We start from the raw sequence: 16,109 nt of genomic DNA, 5'->3' as shown, positions 1-16,109 counted from the left end.
TACAATTAAAAAAACATTACAAAAAAGGCATTACAAAAAAAATACAAACAGGCAATGAATGGGTAACTAGTTTAATCATTCTGATGACTTGAGCGAGGGGCAAAGCTGGACATCTAAATGTCACGCAATCGATATTCTGGAAGCGTTCAGTTGAACTTGATTGAATGGGAACCAACTCTAGCTTTACACGTGCAGGTTTATCAAGCCCTATACAACCCACTGCTATGTATTAGTGGCAATATCCAAAAACAATGCAAAGAGTGGTTCTCTAAACAAGGAAGGAACACATCTGTTAGAAAGGTTATAAAACAGCTAAAAGTAAGACATGATTCAAATATTTTAAACAATTGTCTACTTAAAATAAAGGTTTGAGAATTGTCCAAAACCTTTGTAATGAGACTGTAAAGTGATAAATACAGTATGATGTAAGTAGGGATAGCAGGCAAGACAGAGACTGGTAAGTTGCTGGTGTTGCCACTGTGTGGTGTCACTAACAAAGAAAGACTGTGTCAATCAGATTAATGTATACATTTGAGTCATTTAGCATTTTTTACCTAGTCGGCTCAGGGATGTGTGGGCCATATCATGACGAAAAGACCAGTATCCTGACACGGTCTTGACAGTGTTCAAAAGCTGCACAGATGTTCTCTCACAAGTAATAGAGGAGGACACAGGACTGTGGGCTTTCACAGGAGCACAGCACTCACTGGAAGAGGACCGAGAGGGGTTCTCATGGGCCTTTTCTCAATTAGATTTGCTCAACTCCTGCATCCTCTCTTGCCTCCTTTTGAAAAAGGGAATCGAGGAGAGGTGGCAAGGAGATTGAACGTGGATGAAAATACTTGTTTGAAATAAGAAGCTCCTTCTCCACTCGCGCGTCATCAGGCAAATTACGTTTACAGGGGTGGATCCCAAAATAAATGTTGTGCAAAACATTTTATAGAAAAAAGGATAAGTAGCATATCTCTTAAATGTGTGCATGATTTTCTCCTCTGACAACACAAAACACGTTTTTCAAAGGGGGTGTGGCAAATATCAAAACTCTTTTGTGGTAGAATACACTTGTGCTTCCTCGCCAAAAGGAGGCTACTGAGGGGAGGATTATCTTCCGTTTGCCTACTACAGATTTTACACAGTCCTCGATCACTTATCAGTTTCCAGGTCAGAGGAGAGAACAGAGGACAGACTTTCGCCCAAACGAGAAAAGGACATAGGCTGCTGGTGTCACTTTCATGACCTATTATGACACCAATTCCTGTTAAGGTTCTCTTTCCCGTGTCGTAGCTACATAACCATGGCCACGGTACTCACAAACTGGTTCCTTGGTGTCAAGCCAGGCAGCCTAGCAGTAGGAGATGGAGACCAGTGTATAAGAACTCTGTATCTCTCTTGTTGTGGATCCCGTTTCATGTGACAGCAAACTCCTTGATTTTGAAGCATAGAACTTTGGCAAACCAGCTGCTCATCATGATGCACTATTAGTGGCAGGGTATCTTCATTCCATTCTCTTTTACAAACACATGAGCAGCGAAGAAGGAAAATGCAACCATTTTAAAAGGGTTTCTAGCAAGGGAGGAAACTGAAGCGTGTTGCTTCAATATGGCAGCTCAAATAGTCAGTCACTGCTTTAAAATAAGACAAGGTATCAAGGATGGGCAAGCTACTTCAGTCAAACATTCCCCATAGCAGGGGCCTCTAGAGAATCGAACAGGTCATCTTCAGCAGTCCAGGAATATCAGGGGCAGAGTCTGTAGAAGGGCTTGCAGGGTTGAGTCTAAAGGACAGAGCAGGGGTTAGGCAATCCCCCAGACAGTCTTCATTTCAGGATGATGTGGTAGCCGTCATTCGTCTCGGCTGTTGATAAAGAAATGGAGCCAAAGTCATGAAGGGTGATACCGAAAACATTTCTCCACTCCCCAATATTTGTGGCAAAAGAAAATAGATTGAATGACTCTCATACCTTTCATTGTGTCCAAAACAAAACATACTTCATCCTGGAAGTTTTGAATCATCTGTGAGAAATGAGAGATTCCATCTTAGAGGCCAGGAACAGTGTACACATTAGGACTCAGACTTAAGGCAGACTGATCCAGAAACAAAAGGCTGTCTAAAAATCAGACCCTATTCAGTAGTGCACCACTTCTGAGACGAGCCATACCTCGTCACTGACCAGGACATGTATACCAGTGGGTCCCTGTTTAAAGATCTGACTGATCTGTCTGGGTGAGATGTTGAATAGCTGAGCGATCTTCTCTGTCAGCTCAACTGCTGTCAAGTCCTCCAGGTAGATGGCATGGTACACTGCAAAAGAAAACAGAAGTGTACAAGGATATATATTGTCAATCATTTTCATAACACCCTATGTATCTAACAGTGTATTATGCCGTAACATCAGAGCTATCCTTATGCTATCATTTGGCGCATTGCGCCGCCATCAGCAAGTAAGTAAGCAAGCATGTGTTATGAATGCTTTATATATAGAACACACACACACACCGAAGAAAGTGCTGCTAGCTGTGTCTCCGTTCTCATGTTTCTGCTGCTGTTCCCGAGCCTGCTGGGACTCCTGGCACACATACACCGTCAGCCTGGGACGTACCACTCTGCGCGCACACACAGAAATGAGCTGACACGAGAAACTTCTCACACTCAATAATTGATTAAATTCAATAGGCATTTCCATATTGCAGTATGAATGGTGCAATATGGAAGTAGAGTGGTAAGGAAGTACACCTACCGGCCTTTCAGTGCGTTGAAGAGCCTAATACCATCTGCTGGCCCACAGATCTGAATGACATCTTCCCTGGTCAGCTTCAACAGATCTGCCCCTGGAACATAGAACAATCAGTCTAATACTCAAAGAATATAGATATTATTTCAGACTGACTTCCACAACATGACAACAAAGTTGAGAATATAAATTCACCGCAAGAAATTATATATTGACCTTCTTACCTGAGAAATTAGTGAAGAGCCGACAGAACGGTGAAAAGCGGTTTCTATGTAGCCACTGCTGAGCATCCTGTGGTGTTGCCGCAGGTAACAGGTTCTATTTGTTCCAAAAGAGACACAGACAGGCAGGGCAAAAGCCATCAAATTATGTTGTTAAACTGTGGATTGGTTTTAAAAGTGTACAATCAATTCCACTGTAAGGTCAGATATATACAGCCAGGTATGAGTAGTTTCTCTGAGCTAACCCATCCCACAACATGCTAAAAGGAGGAATAAAGCCCCATTACAATGTCAGAGTAGATAGAATATCACTGTAGCAGTTATCCACTTCTGCACAGAAACACACAAAGAATGAATCAAATAAAAATTGTTTGTCATCTTGTTCAATTGTTCTACACGTAAACAGATCTGCTCGGAGCCTGGTCAGAGAAGAAGTGTGTGCAATACATATCCCACCTTTGCTTTAAAAAGGCAAAACGATTCAACATTCAAACTAGAAAAATCATTAAATAAATTAATATATACCTGATGGACACTTTCAATGTCTCTTGTAAGCAGATGGGTCGACAACTGTAAGGCAGAATGTCTCAATTTTTAAATTGTATTTTATCATCATGTATCAAACCCCCCCCCCCCAAGCCCCCAAAAACCTTGCTTATGTATTTCTGTCTAAAATGGGGGTAAAACACAAGGGGTGATATTTTGACAGTGCAATCAGCGAGGCTATTGTCAAAATATATCTTATCACTATCAACACTGCATTTATTTCAAAACTAGTTTACATGTATGACTATTACATACATCATGGAGAGGTGTTGTTATAAATACTGGTACAAGTACTCTGAGTATTAAAGTAGCCTGGTCCCAGAACTATTTTAGCTCTTGCCAACTCAATTGCCAATGTTTGGCATGACAATGAGTGACAAGGAGTTTGCATGATAGCACAAACAGATTGGCACTCAGGCTAAAATCAGTCTTCTTTGACACAAACGCCACTTATGTCAAAAATTAAAGTGGGCCTTAGGGAGAGTTAAGGTAGATGTTGCTGCCTAATACTAGTGAAGACATCACAACTATGAAATAACACATATGGAATCATGTAGTAACCAAAAAAGTGTTAAACAAATCAAAATGTATTTTATATTTGAGATTCTTCAAAGTAGCCACCCTTTGCCTTGATGACAGCTTTGCACACTCTTGGCATTCTCTCAACCAGCTTCATGAGGTAGTCACCTGGAATGCATTTCAATTAACAGGTGTGCCTTGTTAAAAGTTAATTTGTGGAATTTCTTTCCTTCTAATGCGTTTGAGCCAATCAGTTGTGTTGTGACATGGTAGGGGTGGTATACAGAAGATAGCCCTATTTGGTAAAATACCAAGTCCATATTATGGCAAGAACAGCTCAAATAAGCAAAGAGAAAATGACATTCCATCATCACTTTAAGACATGAAGATCAGTCAATGCGGAACATTTCATGAACTTTAAAGTTTCTTCAAGTGCACGGTCTGATTTATTTAGAATTCAAGGCACACTTAACCAGCATGGCTACCACAGCATTCTGCAGCGACACGCCATCCCATCTGGTTTGCGCTCAGTGGTACTATCATTTAATTTTCAACAATACAATGACCCAACACACCCCCAGGCTGCGTAAGGGCTATTTGACCAAGAAGGAGAGTAATGGAGTGCTGAATCAGATGACCTGGCCTCCACAATCACCCGACCTCAACCCAATTGAGATGGTTTGGGATGAGTTGGACCGCAGAGTGAAGGAAAAGCAGCCAACAATTGCTCAGCATATGTGGGAACTCCTTCAAGACTGTTGGAAAAGCATTCCAGGTAAAGCTGGTTGAGAGAATGCCAAGAGTGTGCAAAGCTGTCATCAAGGCAAAGGGTGGCTACTTCGAGGAATCTCAAATATGTTCTGATTTGTTTAACACTTTTTTGGTAGAAAATAGTACAAATAAAGAAAATCCCTTGAATGAGTAGGTGTCTAAACTTTTGACTGGTACTGTACTTATCAGCATTATCAGACAGCAAGCAATAGGGTTAATAAGTGCAATCAATAATTTAAAGATTATATATTATACATCAGTGAATATTGCACACTCCCACATTCTGTTTGAGTCTGTCTAAACCATGAAGTCTGCATCTTTAATCAAAGTCAGACATTTAGAAAATGTTGGAAACTTACAATCGTATCAGTCAGACAGCTTTCAATCTATATTGGATAATAATGCGGGAGAAAGAAGGGAGAAAAGGTGTACATACCCTTTATAAAACTGAACTGATAGGTGCATAGACATGGATGTATAGGCTTATTTCAAGGTCTGTTTCCATCTATCAACCGTATTAATAATTTGGGATGTGCGTCATACAATAGATTCTTTATGGAGGACGACAGTCTACTGCATTAGTTAAATGGTTGCTTTGATGGACCGAAAAACAAAAAGGGCATGTTTCATCCATGTATTAGTAACTGGAATCTAGGAACTCATGAATGGGGGGGGGGGAAATCACAATTCTTGCACTAGTCAAAAAAAATAGAACTGTTCAAAGCAAATAGACCTATCCAACTTTTATGACACTTCTCATTCTGCAGGTTCTTATAAAGTAGTCTGGTATTCTAACCCAAATCTGACGAGACTTATCCATGCATCACCTTTCCTTTTCAAAAAGAATTTCAGACAGAAAACCAAAACAGTATTGCCATATATATTCATTATTTTGTTAAATATGTTGGACTACATGCAAATGTGATCAATGGAAAATGGGTACACAAATGGACAGCTCTCTCATGCGAAAACATAATGATGTCATGTTAAAGTGTGTGCTGCTTTGAAATTAAAACAACATGTAATGATTGCAAAGTCATTCTCAGCCTCAGTCCTCATTCTTTCAGTTTAGTTTAATCTCCCACTACAGACACTTTTCTACAGTATTTCACTAGTCCTGCTGCCAACAGCAAAAGCAAAAGCATGACCACAATGTGTCAACTTCAGTTATGTGAAAGAAGCTGGACTTTAAACATGTAGATATGGGGTTAGTTTGAAGGGATGGAGCAGGAGATGATGAGCCTTGGGTGGGTTTAGGACACACAATGGGACGTACTTACATCTGCCACCTGAACAACTGGCTCTGGCTGGTGACCGGGGGATCCATTTCTGGGAAGGACAGAGAAAAATTACTTGAAAATGTTGGGAGGGACTTAATGGGAGTAGATGGAAAACAAACAGAAATTCCTAAATCAAACAAAAAAAACTGTTGTATTAGACATTGCACCCCCATAATATTATATAAATTGGCAGTGTGGTTCAGAATAGGCTGCATGTTTATGTCCTGATCCCTACCCCTCTGCCACTGGAAAACTGTTGTGTGTGCTGTTGAAGCCAGGCGATGGGGAGTTATTGACATAGGGGACCTCTGGCCAGGGAGAGCACTGCAAGAGAACATTTCTGTTATTCTAGTAGAGAGGGACCTAGGCTCTTTACTTAATCCAGCTCTCCAGATGTTAGTTCTTCAAAGAAATCCTGTGTTGTACATCATTTCTATACATTATGATTAAATTATTGATACAAAAATTAAATGCATAATTTCGTTCATGTTTCTTTATCTCTTAGACATACTGACTACTACCACACCCCTTCCTCTCCAAATCCCTCCACCCCTTTTCCCATTCACTCAACACACTGACTCCAACCTCTGTTAGGATGGTGGTTTCATAGGATGGCTGGTATTTCTCCTTCTCCTGAGGCGCCCTCTTCTCCATCTTCTCTCTGTCCGTCTTCTGCTTCCTGTCTGCACCTTTAGGCTGCCACAGGTGAGGTAAAGTTATGTTTATTATGGATAGCACCATGACAGGGATCAAATGAAGCTAACATCTAATGTACCTTTGCATGACAAAAGTTAACCAATTTTCATTGTTTTTGCTCAGACTTTCTTCTCACCTTGAAGACTTTGACCTGACAGCTGGCAGAATGCTGGTGCTCTGTATACTCTTCGCCATCATTCTCTTTGAAAGTGTCGATCTGAATGCGAAAAGGCACGCCCTTTTCTCCCCCATGCTTCCGCATGGTGAACTCTGTGCTGATGCAGTGAACCTAAAACAAGGATTGTCATGACTATTTGAAAACTGGTGGATGTTGTTTTATTCAATAAAAGAGAGAGCTCTATTTTTTTGAAAACCATTTGTTTCCATTCCATTCAGACAGCCTTGGACTGATGTTAGACGATAAGCTACGACCAACCTAATGAAAACAACTATGTGGGTGTGTTTATCATGCTACCTGGATAAAAACAGAGGTTCTTTTTGATGGGTCCCACAGGAACTCCACCGTGTTAAGCTGAGTAGGGTTAGCCCTGGGGTCGACCATGCCAACTGACATGGGGATATCTGCAATGGAGCAACACGAGACAAGTTATCAGAAGGATTGTGTGAGCAAACTAACTACATGTTATGCAGCCTGTTGTCAATCATCATTTCATTCAGTGAAGATACAGCTCTGTGTTATTTAAAGCAATTCCAGTTCCACAGTCTTAAAAACAGCCCTTTCAGTCCTTCTTCACCCACGGTAGTCCAATACCCTTCCCAGACAGAGGCAGAGAGCTCACCCAGGTCGAGGATGCGGTCTCCAGGCCTGTTCCAGCGCCAGCCCTCCAGCTGCTGGTGCTCTGTGTACTGAAGACGCCGGTCATGGAAGACCACTCGGATGATGCTCTGAGGACACACAGAAACATCACTGAGGAACCAGGAAGTACCTGCACTACTGGTAGAAGACATAGGAAATTACAGAATTGGAATAGGCCCAGACAAACAAACGCTCACTCTCATGCCTATGGTCATGACTCATTGTGTTCTTGTTCATCTTACCTTCACCATTTTGCCAGTGATTTCTGGGAGTTCACCCATTTTCCGATTGTCAAGCATTCGAATTTCATAAGACTGTCCTGAAATCAAAAGACATAAGTTCATAAACATACCACATCATTGTCTTGCTATTTCTTTAAATTAGCAACAAATTCACAAGAAAAGCACAATCATGAAAATGGAACACAGACAGATGCTAACCTTGGTTGAGGTAGGTAAGTGTTTCATCGTGCAGTTTGATGGCAGGCGAGGTCGCTGCACACAGAACATACTGGAAAGGAAGAATCTTGTTCTCACTGTCAGGCGGCAGGTTGGACTCCTCCTGCTTAAAGATGGGTAGGGCCAGCACATCGCTGGAGAAAGAGATGCAAGACAACATGGTGAATGAACTGGCAAGCCAAAGTCTTTTACAAGCACATGATATTGGCATAGTATCAACATGTCTGAAACAACTCAACAGGCCTTGAATCTCCCCAGTATGAGACTGAGGGAGGAGACTAATTTCTTAAAATAACCTCCTTTGTAAATTCTGTTACCCATACAATAAATGTAGGCATAGATAAATGTATCACTAGGAGACACTGGAAAAAGGAGAAGTGATATATAACATTTTCTTTCTTTACAGTTAATTAGTTATGATGGTAAAAACTTGTGGGAAAAAAAAAACTACCTTGGTATCCAGCCTGGGTATCTCATCCCCTCTCTCAACATAAGAATTTCACTGACAATAAGGCACTTTCCAGGCACTTCAGTATCATGTAACAGAACACTTACAAAACTAACAAAAGAGCAGTCTGTGTAAGGGATACGGCTCTCTCTTTCAAACTGTTCCTGACTCTGCAAAATCCCAAGTTTTTTTAAATACTTTTTTTCACCTTTATTTAACCAGGAAGGCAAGTTGAGAACAAGTTCTCATTTACAATTGCGACCTGGCCAAGATAAAGCAAAGCAGTTCGACACATACAACAACACAGAGTTACACATGGAGTAAAACAAACATACAGTCAATAATGCAGTAGAAAAATAAGTCTATATACAATGTGAGCAAATGAGGTGAGATAAGGGAGGTAAAGGCTAAAAAAGGCCATGGTGGCGAAGTAAATACAATATAGCAAGTAAAACACTGGAATGGTAGATTTGCAGTGGAAGAATGTGCAAAGTAGAAATAGAAATAATGGGGTGCAAAGGAGCTAAATAAATAAATAAATACAGTAGGGGAAGCGGTAGTTGTTTGGGCTAAATTATAGATGGGCTATGTACAGGTGCATAAGGCCTCCTCTTTTCTGGCATAAGAACAACCCTCAAGAGAGAACTGATGGAAGTTTAGGCCTATGCATGATCAGTGCATACTTTTGGCAGACATTATGCTAATTTTTTCATCGATGAAACATTTGATCTCCATACAGTTTTCTGTTTGCAAAACTAGAATATGTAACAAACAGAGTGGACTGTGTTTTGTAGACTTTACCCTTTGACAAAATAAAAAACTGTTGTTTAGGAGTGCAAGGGAAAATGTAGTTATTGCACACGTGCACTTCACACAGTAGGCGTTCCCTAACTGAAATATGCAAATAAATGCTACAATGCACCAATAGGCTCTCACTAGATGGTGCGTGGCCCTGCCTACCTCCTTGCTTGTTCTGTCCACTATGATTCATTTGCTCCCATTGGAAACGAAAGGCTCTGGTCTATCTTGGGTTAGTTACAAAACATATTTATTTCAATTCTAACATATCAGTGCATTTTCAATAGACTTCCAATGATGATTCATACCTCATACTGTATGCCCCAGCTCCAAGCTCCTGTCCAATGCCAGAGAGACTGGCATCAAAGTCCTGGACCAGACCTGACTCAATCACCTCATCAGTGAGCGGCAACTTCAGAGCCCAAGCCATGGCGACGATACGTGAATCTGATTCCAGTCGAACTTGTCTCAAATTTTAGTCCCTGGCCTCAAAATTCCAATCTGCTAATTTCTTAAAGCCTGGCAGATGTCTGCTGCTACCAAGCTGGAAGAGAAAAGCCATGATAGATACACCGTTTGGTACCATTATATGTCAGTTTAGCAAGGAGAGTGTAAAGACTATTTGTTTTAATATAGGCCTAGCAAATTAACTGACAGATCATAGATAGTTAGCGATGCCAGATTGTGTGGACAACAAAAAGTAATCACAGCAGACAGGTACTTAACTATCCCTGACAGTCCCACATTGAAGATATTGAAGATAGAATGACTGATAACGTATATGGTGTGTGTAACCGTGAATGTAACATTGCTAGCAATGAAAATGGGGCATACAAGCTGGCTAGCTCAGCAGCTGAGGACCTATCGGACTAAACTCCACCCCACAGTGGCGTTTAGTCCGCTATTGTGGAACTTGACTGTGAATGAATGTTAGCTAGCTAACCGTTAACTACTAAACAGGTCAACACATCACAATAGGTTTGTGTTAAATATGAAGTTCGATTATGATAGCACTTCTAGTAATTAGATTACGTTAGCCATCGAACTTACCTTGGAAACCAAGTAAATTGGCTAGCTACTGTAGCTAACTCTGCGACCGTTGCATTCCATGTCTCAGTTGTTCCCTCGTTCTCGCACTATAAACAACATACGATTGCTACCTAACCAGCTAGCTAACTACTCTTCGGGAAAACAGCCCTGTGGACACCGATTATTTGAATATAACGAGCACTAATTAAGTCGTATATGGTAGTTAATTAAATCTACATAAAAATGTATCGTTATACAAACACAAGTCACGAAAAAAAAATGCTTCTTTATCTAGCTAGCTAGACAAATAGCAATTTTCGCAAACCATATCATAGCTGCAAAGCAGTCAAGAATAACTGAGAACTTCCGGGTCACGGATTTTTGGAATCCTTCAGAATAAGAGTCCCGTCCTGTATACTTTGTAAATGAATAATTAGGGGAGAAATTATGGAAATGTGCACAACTATCGATACATTTTATGCTAATTCTCGTACAAAAATTATCAAAAGTATTTATATAAGATATTATGTGATGTATTTGTTTATATAAAACTACTAACTAATATGACCACTATGTAGAAAGGGGAGACTCACAAACATGGATGGTGTTCTCAGTTTTACTCTGTGACCCCACGTGTCACAGGATTCGTCTAAAGTTAACCAATACAAATGAATGGAAGTATAGAGGTAGTTTTGTGTTTTGGGGTTAAATATGTGAAGAAGAAAAAAAATACTATAATAACAATAATAAATATATTTACAATACCAGTCAACACACCTACAATTTTCAAGAGTCTTTCTTTATTTTTACTATTTTCTACATTGTAGAATAATAGTGAATACATCAAAACTATTAAATAACACATGGAATCATGTAGTAAGCTAAAAAGTGTAAAACAAATCAAAATAGATTTGAGATTCTTCAAAGTAGCCACCCTTTGCCTTGATGACAGTCTTGCACACTCTTGGCATTCTCTCAACCAGCTTCACCTGGAATGCTTTTCCAACAGTCTTGAAGGAGTTCCCACATATGATGAGCACTTGTTGGCTGCTTTTTCTTCTGCAGTCCAACTCATCCCAAACCATCTCAATTGGGTTGAGGTCGGGTGATTGTGGAGGCCAGGTCATCTGATGCAGCACTCCATTACTCTCCTTCTTGGTCAAATAGTCCCCTTCACATCCTGGAGGTGTGTTGGGTCATTGTCCTGTTGAAAAACAAATGATAGTACCACTAAGCACAAACCAGATGGGATGGGGTATCGCTGCAGAATGCTGTGGTAGCCATGCTGGTTAAGTGTGCCTTGAATTCTAAATAAATCACTGAGTGTCACCAGCAATGCACCCCCACACCATTACACCACCTCCTCCATGCTTCACGGTGGGAACCACACATGCGGAGATCAACTTGTGGACTTGTTTACGTGCTGCTGTGCGGTTTGTTGCTAACGTTACTTTGATACCTGCCAACTTTACAGTTTTTACTTTTTAATTACCGTTAAAAAAAATAATCCCTCACTCAACTTTTTCACCCCAGATGCTTTATCTGGACATGGTTCTACACGATCTCCACCAGCCGAAGCTAAGTAGTAACATTAACATTATGCCTTCTAATTGCAGTCGCTGTACTCATAATATACAGGAGAACGATCGCCTTCTGGTGAGGATAGCTGTGCTGCAAGCCCAGCTTCAGACGCAATCGTTAGGCCAGGGTAATTTAAGTGTAGGAAAGGATGAAACAGCATCTGTGCCACCAATAAGTACAGATAGTAGTATAAATCCCCTTGCACAGTCCCCGCAGCCGGACAATTTTCTCATGGCTTCTGGAAGGAAGCTCAACCGGTCTCGCTCATTCAGCCGACAGAAGCTTTAAACCGGTTTTCCCCATTAAGCAACGAGTCGGAGTCAGAGACGGAGCCTTCTCTGGTCTCTCCTCCACCCGTTACGGGTCTGAGACATCGAAGCCTCCCACCATTAGCTCTGACAAATTGAAAACCCTAGTCATTGGCGACTCCATTACCCACAGTATTAGACTTAAAAAGAATCATCCAGCGATCATACACTGTTTACCGACGTTAAGGCTAGTCTGAAGATGGTGCTGGCTAAGGCTAAAACTGGCGAGTGTAGAGAGTATAGGGATATTGTTATCCACGTCGGCACCAACAATGTTAGAATGAAACACTCAGAGGTCACCAAGTGCAACATAGCTTCAACGTGTAAATCAGCTAGAAAGATGTGTCAGCATTGAGTAATTGTCTCTGGCCCCCTATCGGTTAGGGGGAGTGATGAGCTCTACAGCAGAGTCTCACAATTCAATCGCTGGTTGAAAACTGTTTTCTGCCCCTCCCAAAAGATAGAATTTGTAGATAATTGGCCCTCTTTCTGGGACTCACCCACAAACAGGACCAAGACTGGCCTACTGAGGAGTGACGGACTCCATCCTAGCTGGAGGGGTGCTCTCATCTTATCTATGAACATTGACAGGGCTCTAACTCCTCTAGCTCAACAATGAGATAGGGTGCAGGCCAGGCAGCAGGCTGTTAGCTAGCCTGCCAGCTTAGTGGAGTCTGCCACTAGCACAGTCAGTGTAGTCAGCTTAGCTATCCCCATTGAGACCATGTCTGTGCCTCGATCTAGGTTGGGCAAAACTGTTCGCTCTAGCAATCTCACTAGAATAAAGACCTCCTTCATTCATGTCATTATTGAAAGAGATTGTGATATCTCACATCTCAAAATAGGTCTACTTAATGTTAGATCCCTCACTTCCAAGGCAGTTATAGTCAATTAACTAATCACTGATCATAATCTTGATGTGATTGGCCTGACTGAAACATGGCTTAAGCCTGATGAATTTACTGTGTTAAATGAGGCCTCTCCTCCTGGTTACACTAGTGACCATCCCCCACGCTTCCCGCAAAGGCGGAGGTGTTGCTAACATTTCCGATAACAAATTTCAATAAAAAAAATTTTTTAAAGACTGCATTTTTGTCTTTTGAGCTTCTAGTCATGAAATCTATGCAGCCTACTTAATCACTTTTTATAGATACTGTTTACAGGCCTCAGGGGCCATATACAGCGTTCCTAACTGAGTTCCCTGAATTCCTATCGGACCTTGTAGTCATGGCAGATAATATTCGCATTTTTGGTGACTTTAATATTCACATGGAAAAGTCCACAGACCCACTCCAAAAGGCTTTTGGAGCCATCATTGACTCAGTGGGTTTTGTCCAACATGTCTTCAAACTTACTCACTGCCACAGTCATACTCTGAACATAGTTTTGTCCCGTGGAATAAATATTGTCGATCTAAATGTTTTTCCTCAAAATCCTGGACTATCGGACCACCATTTTATTACAATTTGCAATCGCAACAAATAATCTGCTCAGACCCCAACCAAGGATCATCAAAAGCCATGCTATAAATTCTCAGACAACCCAAAGATTCCTAGATGCACTTCCAGACTACCACCACCTACCCAAGGACGTCAGAGTACAAAAATCGGTTAACCACCTAACTGAAGAACTAAATTTAACCTTACGTAATACCCTAGATGCAGTCGCATCCCTAAAAACAAAAAACAGGTGTCATAAGAAACTAGCTCCCTGGTATACAGAAAATACCCGAGCCCTGAATCAAGCTTCCAGAAAATTGGAACGGAAATGGCGCTACACCAAACTGGAAGTCTTCCTATTAGCTTGGAAAGACAGTACCGTGCAGTATCGAAGAGTCCTCACTGCTGCTCGATCATCCTATTTTTCCACACTTAATTGAGGAGAATAAGAACAATCCAAAATGTATTTTTTATACTGTCACAAAGCTAACTAAAAAGCAGCACTCCCCAAGAGAGGATGGCTTTCACTTCAGCAGTGATAAATCCATGAACTTCTTTTGACGAAAAGATCATGATCATTAAAAAGCAAATTACGGACTTCTCTTTAAATCTGCGTATTTCTCCAAAGCTCAGTTGTCCTGAGTGTGCACAACACTGCCAGGACCTGTGATCAAGGAAGACATTCAAGTTTTTTAATACTATATCTTGACACATTGATGAAAATAGTCATGGCCTTTAAACCTTCAAGCTGCATACTGGACCCTATTCCAACTAAACTACTGAAAGAGCTGCTTCCTGTGCTTGGCCCTCCTATTTTGAACATAATGAACACCTCCCTATCCACCGGATGTGTACCAAACTCACTAAAAGTGGCAGTAATAAGGACTCTCTTGAAAAAGCCAAACCTTGACCCAGAAAATATTTAAAAAACATCGGCCTATATCGAATCTCCCATTCCTCTAAATATTTTTAGAAAAAGCTGTTACGCAGAAACTCACTGCCTTTCTGAAGACAAACAATGTATACGAAATTCTTCAGTCTGGTTTTAGACCCCATCATAGCACTGAGACTGCACTCGTGAAGGTGGTAAATTACCTTTTAATGGTGTCAGTCCAAGGCTTTGCATCTGTCCTCGTGCTCCTAGACCTTAGTGCTGCTTTTGATACCATCAATCACCACATTCTTTTGGAGAGATTGGAAACCCAAATTGGTCTACAGTGTAGAGTCTGACACAGGGGTGTCAAACATACGGCCCGCGGGCCGGAACCGGCCCCCAAGGAGGTTCGATCAGGCCCGCAGGATAATTTGAAAGTGGAAAAAATGCATAAAAGACATGGAATTAATATTTTTAATTCGCTGCAATTCATGGATTATCCGCTAAGGGGAGCACTCTTTTCATCAGAGTAGAAGACAAGCCGCATCACTGAGACAGACTGAAAACAGCAGACGGTATCAATGCGCCATCTGCTGCTTGTTACGACGTTGTTAATACCTTGGTCTCTACCTCTCCGCTACACCCTCATTAGCCAAAATGTCGTTATCCAAACGGAGAAAAGTAGATAAGGAGTGTAGAATTTTCAAAGAAAAATGGACCACGTCCTATTTATTTACAGAGATGCACGGAAAACCTTCGTGCTTGGTGTGTTTGCAACAAGTTTCGGTATTTCGGTACCTTTAAAATGCTGCCTTAGATACTGTTTGCATTGAAAGAATACAGCTCTGTGAAGATGAATCCTTACTGTGGTGATTTAAAAAATGTGCACTTTAATGTTAGTCAGCAGCTTCAAAACAAAAGTTGTGTGATGGAATTCTACTGTTCATACAACTCCATAAATTTTCAGTATGTATTGTATGTGTATGTATGTTTCATGTATGAAGTTTACAGATTTACAGGACAGGCGAACACTTTCTTCATTACACATTTAAAATCACTCTCCTTAGTTTGTAAGGTGTACGCAGGGATTACATTTAGATTTTATATGCGTATGTGTAAGTGGTTTAAAAATTCCTTTCTTTAAAAGTCTCATTTAATCTTAAAGTGCATTACTATATTTTTCAGTACCAATTAAAGTTTTGTGCCTTTGTACAATCAGTGGGATCAGTTGCAATGCATATTTGTGAATGATAAAAGTAAATTGCACATTTGTCTAAGGAAATATGAGGTGTTTCATGAAATGTTTTGTAAAAGGATAGTTCATTAAATTTCAATATTTTCCTAATGTTCTTGTGCTTCTTTACACCAAAACAAAGGAAAGACATGATATTTTGGTTATTTATAGCAGAGTATGGTATAATTTTAATGGTCCGGCCCACTTGACATCTCCCTAGGCCGTATGTGGCCCACGATGCGAAATGAGTTTGACACCCCTCTACACGGACAAGTTCTAGCCTGGTTCAGATCTTATCTGTCGGAAATATATCAGTTTGTCTCTGTGGATGGTTTATCCTCTGACAAATCAACTGTAAA

The 16,109-nt window shown here is 40.8% G+C and overlaps 1 protein-coding gene across 2 annotated transcripts; it reads right to left on the bottom strand.

Annotated features, from left to right (window-relative positions):
• Nucleotides 1-57: 57 nt before the first annotated feature.
• On the bottom strand, nucleotides 58-10,707 carry LOC139557591 (transcription factor CP2-like). Of its 2 annotated transcripts, XM_071372593.1 has the most exons (18): nucleotides 10,336-10,707; nucleotides 9,594-9,829; nucleotides 8,022-8,173; nucleotides 7,824-7,900; nucleotides 7,565-7,670; nucleotides 7,240-7,346; nucleotides 6,901-7,053; nucleotides 6,654-6,764; nucleotides 6,304-6,392; nucleotides 6,069-6,117; nucleotides 5,148-5,174; nucleotides 3,478-3,522; nucleotides 2,956-3,049; nucleotides 2,738-2,828; nucleotides 2,497-2,603; nucleotides 2,159-2,301; nucleotides 1,961-2,012; nucleotides 58-1,854 (listed from the first exon to the last, which is right to left on the bottom strand). In XM_071372593.1, exons 2-18 carry the CDS (start codon nucleotides 9,713-9,715, stop codon nucleotides 1,817-1,819), a joined length of 1,563 nt encoding a protein of 520 aa, XP_071228694.1. In that variant the 5' UTR covers nucleotides 9,716-9,829; nucleotides 10,336-10,707; the 3' UTR covers nucleotides 58-1,816. The 2 variants fall into 2 exon arrangements, with proteins under 2 accessions (XP_071228694.1, XP_071228695.1); XM_071372594.1 differs by lacking the exon at nucleotides 5,148-5,174.
• Between the last annotated feature and the right edge of the window lie 5,402 nt (nucleotides 10,708-16,109).

This window comes from Salvelinus alpinus, chromosome 28 (assembly GCF_045679555.1).
Source record: "Salvelinus alpinus chromosome 28, SLU_Salpinus.1, whole genome shotgun sequence".
NCBI lineage: Eukaryota > Metazoa > Chordata > Actinopteri > Salmoniformes > Salmonidae > Salvelinus > Salvelinus alpinus.
The sequence above is the reverse complement of the archived record's forward strand: the minus strand, read 5'-3'. Positions and strand labels throughout refer to the sequence as shown.